Source organism: Acanthisitta chloris, unplaced genomic scaffold (assembly GCF_000695815.1).
Source record: "Acanthisitta chloris isolate BGI_N310 unplaced genomic scaffold, ASM69581v1 scaffold19656, whole genome shotgun sequence".
NCBI lineage: Eukaryota > Metazoa > Chordata > Aves > Passeriformes > Acanthisittidae > Acanthisitta > Acanthisitta chloris.
Genome location: NW_008680016.1, coordinates 54,838 through 63,798, shown reverse-complemented (window position 1 = coordinate 63,798; position 8,961 = coordinate 54,838). Strand labels below are relative to the sequence as shown.

The window sequence follows — 8,961 nt, the reverse complement described above, 5'->3', positions numbered from 1 at the left end:
TGATTATTAAAACATTGTGAATTCATTTCAAGATACTGTACTCGGGTTTAATGGATCTTCCATTGTGAAGGAATGACTCAGTAAGGGCTGCCAATTTGTGCAGGTGATAGGAGATAATTTGTAAAGCAATTGAATTTTTAAGATAAAAAAGTTATAGCAGGCAACATAAATTCTTGGATGGTAGTCTTAATTTTAGTTCTGCTTTATTAAATAGGGCCCTCCAGACTTCCAGCAGCATACACCTGGACCAGTTCCTACCAACTTCTCCCAAGCCCCAAGGCTGCCAATCCAGGACCAGTGGAGAGGGCCACCCCCACCACCTCCACCACTCCCTCCTCCACCTCCTCAGGATAGAGATCCTTTCTTTTTAGCAGGTAAGCATTTTCATTGCCATTAACAGACAAAATCCACCCTTTGTAAAGTGTGGGGGTGTATCCCACAACATGAAGTGTTGAGAAGAATCAGAAAGGCTGGAAGATCCTGTTTGATGTTGGCAGACTGGTATATGCCAAAAATTCTGGTCATATTGTAACTTTCTACTTTTTTTGATGTAGTTATGTCTTCATCTGTAACTGCTGGATATTTATAGAAATACAAAATAATATCGAAGTGATAGTTGCAGTAAAGTCATTGCACTTTGGTACATTTTAGATAACTAGTGCCCTCCATAGGCTTAGGTTTCCACTGCTAACTTTAAATAGCCTGGACTATGTGTATTGTGTAAGAAATCTTTAAGGTTAGCTCAAATGACACAGCCTAGCAAACAAAGCAGATAGTAAGTGCATGTTTATGTTTATACCATGTTTATGTAATGTTTGTATGTATAATGTATATGTTAGACATTTTGCACACATGCAATGTGTAATACTTTGCTAAATACCTGGTCAGCAAGTGGTATCAATGTTTTATGAGTTCTTGGGTGATTTAAACTATAATCGCTGGAATCCTTCATTGATTTTGCTGAAGCAGAATTTCCAAAAGGTATTGCTGATTCCAGCAAAGTACCAGTTGTGCTGGTCTTTCAAGGATCAATTTCTCTTATACACAAGTGGCAGAAGCAAGAGAAACATAACCTTGAGGGTAGCTCTTAAAGTTAAAACATCCCCTAGACTTCTGCATTCTGTAAATTTCAGGTTACTTTTCCAAAACAAAATAGAACTTTACGAAAGGTATTTGTGTCCCAGGGTCATTGTCATTTAATGACTTCTCTGATTCCCACAGATCCAAGGTTTCCGGGTCATCCCTTGTTTGAGCAGCGAAGCCCTCCCCCACCACCACCTCCTCCACTTCTCAACAGCGCCCATCCCGTCCCTGCCCAGAGCCCCATGCCGTTCACCCAGCCTGGGCCAGCCTTTAACCAGCAGGGCCAGCAGCCCGTGTACCCCAGAGAGCGGCCGGTGCGGCCCAACATGCAGCCCCAAGGTCCCGTGGGGATCCTGCACTTCAACCAGCCAGGCTCGGCCAACCCGCGCCCCTTCCTCCCGCCGCGGCAGCAGTTCCTGCAGGCTCCAGGGCAGCCCTTCCTCTCCCCGCACACGCAGCCCAGCATGCAGGTACGTGGAGTAGCCAAAGCAGAGGGACTCAAGATTGCAGGTAGGAGGTGGATGACCCTGTTCTTGCCGTGCCTGGAAGGTGGTCGGTGAAGTTTGGGGGATGTGGTTCGTCCTCCGTGTTCCCTGGGCTTTGTGCGGCATCCTGTCGTCTGGTCGTGTTTTGAACGTGGGAAAGAATTTCTGTCTAGGAAGGGTGATAAGGCATTGGAATGGGCTGCACAGGGAGGTGGTGGATTCACTCTCCGTGGAGGTGTTTAAGGAAGAGCTGGACGTGGCACTAAATGCCAACATGTCCAAGATCAGAGTCCAACCTATGACCCAACACCACTATGTGGTGTTGGGTCATAGGTTGCACTCTGATCTCGGAGGTCTTTTCCAACCTTGGTGATTCTGTGAAATCCTGTAGTCTGCTGATGCTGGGGGGAAAAAATAATAAACCTCCAGACAAAGAAAAAAACCAGTTTAAAAGTCATTAGAATAGGATGAAGAGGGCAGGAACCTTTGCATTTGTCTTTTTGCACTTCATCTCTTGGCATGCATAGGTTTAAGTGTCAAATGACCTTGTGCTGCTTCTGTTAGTTTGGAGTTTTTTACTCAGTATATTTCTGGTTTAACCTGGTTCATAGCTGCTTACAGATGTTTTAAAGGCTTGGGATGCTGGAGGTACTTTTCAGGAGTTTATTACCTCAAAACTGAAATAATCTTTTTCTTCATGTGAAGGGTCCCATGCATCCTCCATTACAGCCTCAGCCACAACCTCAGCCTCAGCAGCACCATCACCAGCAGCAGCCACAGCACCATCACCAGCAGCAGCAGCAGCAGCACCATCATCATCTCCAAGGGCCACCACAACCCTTGATGCCCATGAACCAGCCACAATTCAGGCCTCACATGCAGGCCGCACAGCAACAGCCAAATAACAACAGGATGCAGTGTCAGCCACGACAGGGTCCAATAAAGCCAAGGCATGTAAGTACCACATACATCAGTATTGCATTACATAGTTCTACACGGGTAGCAGGCATGTAAGCACAGGTTTCAAAACTCAGCAGCATGGTTTTTCAGTCTCATTTATTCCCCTCCTGCTCTGTCCCCGCCTTTCACTGTATCTTGCTCATTTTATAATCTGCATTGAAAAATACCATGTATCTTTCCCTTTTTCTTTTCTCCTCCAGTATTCCATGTTATTTTTAATCTGGGTTGAATAGGAGATGTTGCAGTTGCCCAGGAACTAGCAATAAAGGGTTTCGATGGGATAGATCTGCTTAATAAGACTTCAAAACTGCTTGTAGGCTGTGACTGTGTGGGAGCCCAGTTCTCTGACACTGTCTTTCAATTTGAAGGCTTCTCTGTACCACTGCTAATCAGCTTTCTGCTTCTGATAGTGCCACTCATGTCTTGTGAGTTTGCTCCCGTGCAGCATACTCTGTTACGTGGTAGGCCGGGGTAGTACAACAGTCTCTCAAGACAATGTGAGTAGGGTTCAGAATAGTTGCTTTGATTAGAAAAGTAAATCATACAGTGAAGCCAGTTTTTGAGAATGGTGTTAAACAAGTGAGATTAAGTTTTGCTTTTAATTTAAAAAGGTTATTAAAATGTTCTCATTTCTATAATTTTTCTTATGACATTGAAAATATTTTCCTCTTCAAAAAGCTTCTTTTCCCAAACTTAACTAAACCAGGAAAATGTGAAACCAAAAACACTTTAAGCCTAGTTTGTGCTGGAAGTCTGCAGTATTTTTCCTTTCTGCTTTTCAGAGTACACCATCACAGAATATTGTCAAGCGTCCCAATCAGCAGCTGCAGACAACTGCTCTGAGGAACAGTAACTTGCGCGAGTTGCCGATAGCACCATCACATGCCATGGAAATGAGCAACAACAGGCGAACCTCTACCCCAGCTGCTCAGGTCAAACCCATTACCAGCACCGTGTCTGCCACCAAGCCTGTCACTGGTGGTGGTGGAAACTCCCAAGGAAGGCCTGAGATGAAAGCTAAAGCAGTCACACCGGTGGGTCAAGCAAAGTCCGAAGGAAAATCTGAACCAGAGGTAAGAGTTGGTTTGGTTTGGGTTTCTTAAACAAAAGAACAAAAAACAAGCAACAAGAAACGAAGCTCCCACCTTTATAAAGCTTTTCTAGTCTGACTTATGAATTGTATTATTCACTAGATATTTTTTGGTGCCACTAGAGGCCTCCCTTCTGAATTGCACTTTCTCTTTTAATGTAATAGCAAAACCAGTCTTCATTGACCGAAAAAAAAACAAAGTCTGGAAGGTTGGCAGGCCTGTGGTGAACCTGTTTTGCAGGAGAAGTAATTTCTGCTATGAAAAGGCAGAGGTTAAGTAAAGGTCATCAGTGATACAAGCCTTTGAAATACTTATTTTGCCCATTTTTATCTCACAGAATTATGGTAATTTTTTCAGGTGATCATAGTCTTGTAAGTCAGAAAGTGTCTTCTCTTTCATTTTGTATGGTGCTGTATGGCTCAAAAGAAAAATAAAAGGCTATTTGGAGAGCTGTCTTCCTCATGCTGTTTTCCTTTAGACAGTTCAGTCTTCACTAGGGCCTTGAGAATTCATGCAGGAGATCATAGCTGTGTCATCCATGGAACCTCTTGCTCTTGAGGAAGAAAATCTCTTTTAGGAAACTTTTTCATGTGAGGGAAAATAGGAGATGATCTTAAGTTTTCCGTTTTGGAGAAGATGATGTTATTTGCTCTGTAGTACACTGCACAGCCAAGAAAAAGAGATCCCAGTGTTTTCAGCTCCTCTGGATCATGTAGTGTGAACAGATGACTGTTTTACTGCACAGATCTTCTGGAAACTAGAGAAGACTCTCCATGAGCACTGTTAGTTTGAGTGGGTAGGATTGTGCTCTTAATCCTGAGCATGATGGCTAAATGCACCCTGTACACTTTGTCAGGTTATTCTGTGGAGAACTGTAAGTCTTTATAGTTAGAGTTAACCATGAATCTTGTCTCAAGGACCAGGTTTTCTTCAAAAACTGTTGAAAGCTTTAGTCATGATAATACTGTCTTCCCTTTAAGCTGCTCATGATTAGCTTTTCATCTTGTTCTTGGATTAGGGATGGTTGTAACTAATTTCCACAAATGAGGCACAAAAGAAACCCATAGCTAGCAGTGTTTGACCTGTGCACTTGCTTTTCAATGAAAATTTTAACAAAAAAAATCCTTTTTTTTCAGCTTCTAATTTTCATCTCTTCTTGGAAAAAAATGTTTAAGTAATCTCCTTCTCCTCAATTCAATTCAGTCTCTTGGAATAATCTCAGTCACAAAAGATGCAGTGCCTCACAGTGGAGCCTCTATCTTTCAGGCCATTAGTAAGGGAAGTCTTGAAGCAAATCAGCCTTCCCATCTAAACCATCTTGAAGTTCCTCCGTAGTGTAATTTTTGTATGACTAAGGCATTAGTTCTGAAATCTGTCTCTGTGTTTAGAAAAATACATGAATAGTTTTTAATTGCTCTTAATCAAATGAATTTAAAAAACCAACCACCCAACCAAAAAACCCAAAGCAGTTATCTTGTTCTCTCTGTTTTACATTTTAAATGTATCTTAACAAACCTGTAGTTATCAGACTAACTACTCTGGTGTGAATTCTTGGTGTTTTACAAATAAAACTCTTTTTATTTCTGTCACAGCTGTCTTTCAAAGCCATTTGATACCTGTTCTATGTAAGGTTTTACAAATCAGGTTAAACAGTTGTCTTTTTTAATATGTCTTTCTTGTAATTACCTGAATTTGTCCTGTTGTTTTGCTTTCTGTGAAGATGAGAGAGTTAAGTTCTGTCATCTTTTCTAGCTGTATTGTTCATAACTGAATTGGGCATGTTATTTCACAAGTGTTTTCAACTGACAAATTAAGACTTCTCTTTTCATCTTTCTTCCTAAAGTTAGTGGCCATATTGGAGTGTCCTGTCATTCAGGAAGCACAAAAAAAAGCAGTATTGGTTTTTCTCATCTTAAATATAGATATTTGAAATGTGTGCAATCTGAGTAACTAAAAGATTAAAAACTGTATTTCTGCTGAAGTAATGGAACTCCTGTGTTCCTGTTCCTGTGAGGCTGCAAAACACTGACTTTAAATGCCATTGTCTCTTTAGAGTAGCTCTTACCCTCTGGGATTCAAATTTGTATATCCTCACTCTGAAAAATGTTGGCAATGCAATTGGGAAATGTGGGTGACTGTGGGCCTAGTTATGCTCGTGTTGAGGTCACCTTAGAATAAGAGGAATTAAGGCAGTATTAAGCATTTTTGAGTTTGGAGAAGGGAGAAAGGTGATGTGTCTTTTAGAAGAAATGGATATTGGAGCTTAGAACAGGAGGGAAATTAGTAGAGCACTGCGTAATCATCAGTATACTTATGCTACTGCTTGTATTGGGCTTAATGTCTCTGATACACTGAAAGAAAACCTTCATATTCCATTCTTCCAAATCCAGTAAATATTGAAGTTGTGCTGTTGGATTTTATGTTGCTGTCACTTTTAACAAGGCTCATAATATGGAAAAGAGTTGCTGCATTAAATTACTAGATCAAATGTATCTAAATATTTTCATCTTTTTAGAAATGAACTGCCTGAAAAATTGTGAATGTCTAAACTTGTGTTTTCTCCATTTAAATAGGCTTGACTTTCAAATTTATATAATGGTGTGTCTTCTGTCTTGTGCTTACAAGAATCTTACCACAGGTTTTTTTTCCAGTTCGAAGTTGTCAAGAGGGCAGTGTGCTTCTTGAAGTAACTTGTAACCTTGTTCTTAACTCTCTTCCTGTTTGTCCAAGATGTACAGTTCCTGTGTTATGTAGGATGTCCCATACCTTCCTCAAGTTCAGAAACTGGAGTTATCAGCAGTGTGAAATGTGTGATGTGTATGTGTAGGTGGTCTTTAAGATATTTTGTAGGTTTGAACACAAGCAGCCAAGTGATGCATCTTGGATCTGGCCAAGACTTGGCATGAATTTCTTGTTGAATTATTCTAGGCTCTTGTGTTTTTAGTGTTACAGCTGAAAAAATAGAGACAAACCTGCTGAATAGATTTGTGTTTATGCCACAGATTGATTGCTCTGTCCTTGCACCCATCCTGCTGAGGGACACAAGTGAGCCTGGTTGCATGATTTCCTTTTTTGTTTCTTGAAAGCAAACCAGAACACTTAATGTCTGGTTCTTATGGCTCAGCATTTAGTTCTATTAACTGGTAATAACTCCTGCAGACTTCTCAAAAAGTGGGGGGTTATTAATTTATTTTTTAATTCACTGTACAAAAAGCAAGCTACTGATACTAGGACTTAAATTTCAGTAGACAGTTTAAGCCCTTGTTTTAGAGCATGTCTTTGCTGTCTCTTCCTCAGTCAACAGCACCATTCCAGTTTCCCCTGGAGAAGAATGTAGGACTGCTGCTTCTCTTACTCTGCACTTTCTCTGACTCTTTTCATCAAAGCTGCTTTGGACCTTAAGGGAGAAGAAAAACCTTTAACTAAAGCTCAGTCTTCCCTTCAAACCTCAGTGAAATATATTGTTCTCAAGAACTGTTCAAAGATGGATGAGAATTTCCACTTAAAAAAAAAAGAAAGCAAGCATACCCCAAACAAAGCTAAAGCTCTCAAAAACTGGCAGAGAAAAACACCTCCCCAAAACCAAGGGAACTGATTTCCATCTCTGACATTTTGTACTCTGCAGCCTCCTGCAAAAGGAGGGGCCATATACAATGTACCATGTCTTCATGTTGTGGACTTTTCTATGGAAACATGTGAAGCATTAGTAGTTTATCTAAGAAAAAAGGCTGTTCTATGTTTTTCTGCTTCTTCATCTACAGCTGAGGTTGCTTCCAAACACAGAATGTGAAAATTATAACAGTTGGAACTTTGAAGGATGCCTGCTTCCCCCCAGTTGATTCTGTAGGCAAAATGTTTGCTTACCTTGCCTTTTTCTTCCTTGGCAGTGCCACTGGTTGTTGGAGACATCTGTACTGGGCTTATTAAATTAATGGGAAGAAGGTCATTCACAGTAGACACTGAACTGTTTTCATCTTGACCCAATATGCTGTCTTGCCTGTTCTGTATTCTGAAGCTCCTTATTACATACTGTAGGTCATTTATGTATACTACAGATCATGTATGTACCCCCACTTTATAGTATAGTATATATAAGGTGCTCTTAAAGCTGAGCAGCAGAGGATTTAATTTCCCTTGTTTTCATCCTGGTAAGGAGTTTGATGCCCTTCTCAGTCTGTACTGTTGGATCTTTGTACAACTCATTTCAATTAAACCTGACTTCTAATGTAAATACTTTGTTAATCATCACAGGGAATTATATTATTTGGCCTTCCTCTAGCTGGAAGGGCCCTTGGCCCTTGATTTTGAACCTTACCCTTTAAGAAGGGATTGACTTCATAGGATCATTATTAATTTCCTGAGTTGAGTTCCTGAAAGGAAGATTTCAGATTATATTTGAGATCAAGTTTCCTGAATATTCTACTAAGCATTCTTGTAACTTTGTATATGTTGGTAATGTAGTTTGTTAGTCGTCTTCTGTGTTGAATGCTGGTGTAGTTGAAATCAGTGTATCTGTTGCAGGGACATTTTAGAGTCCCTCAGGATTCATTCCTTGTCTGCTGGCAGGACTCATTTCCGTGTGCTGCAAAGTACACATCTCTGTGCTGCTGTATGTAACGTTTGAGTTAGTGTTCTGTGCTTGCAGCATCACGATCTACACCTCCCAAGGCCTTCAGAACTTGTTAGAGGACAAGATGAGCAGACAAATCTGTGATAATAAAGGACAGCTGATGGAAGAGCTGGTCTCTTGCAGGCTTGTGCTGGTGTTGACAACCTCAATTAAACATAAGGGGAAAAAATACAGTTACCTCCAAAGGTAAACTCTGTACTGGCTCATGACATCCATCAGGCTTGCCTAGATAAGTTGTAGAACATTCTGATGTAAACTGAAGCAAGTGAATAAACTACTTTGTGAAGTGAAACAGGTTTTCTGTTTAGACAGTTTCAGTAACTGTGGTATTTAATATGTCTGAAAATGACTGAAAATTGCATTTATTGCATCAGGATCCTTCTCCTAGCTAGAGCTTATCTGTGTTTTCTCATCCTATGCAATTTATTTTAAGGGTCTTAACCCTCAGAAAGTCTCACTGTATTTCGTAAGAGTTGTAGTCTATAAGTGAAACAGGTTTTCTGTTTAGACAGTTTCAGTAACTGTGGTATTTAATATGTCTGAAAATGACTGAAAATTGCATTTATTGCATCAGGATCCTTCTCCTAGCTAGAGCTTATCTGTGTTTTCTCATCCTATGCAATTTATTTTAAGGGTCTTAACCCTCAGAAAGTCTCACTGTATTTCGTAAGAGTTGTAGTCTATTTTTTTTTACTACAATCTTCCAGTTTTC

General features: G+C 40.4%; 1 protein-coding gene across 1 annotated transcript in view; it reads left to right on the top strand.

Moving 5' to 3' along the window:
- Positions 1–8,961, top strand: part of RBM33 (RNA binding motif protein 33) — an 87,974-nt gene that overhangs the window by 48,678 nt on the left and 30,335 nt on the right. Inside the window, exons 12-15 of the mRNA XM_009077566.1 lie at positions 215–374; positions 1,222–1,553; positions 2,274–2,522; positions 3,311–3,601. Coding sequence (XP_009075814.1) covers positions 215–374; positions 1,222–1,553; positions 2,274–2,522; positions 3,311–3,601 — 1,032 coding nt within the window. The remainder of the gene's footprint in view (positions 1–214; positions 375–1,221; positions 1,554–2,273; positions 2,523–3,310; positions 3,602–8,961) is intronic.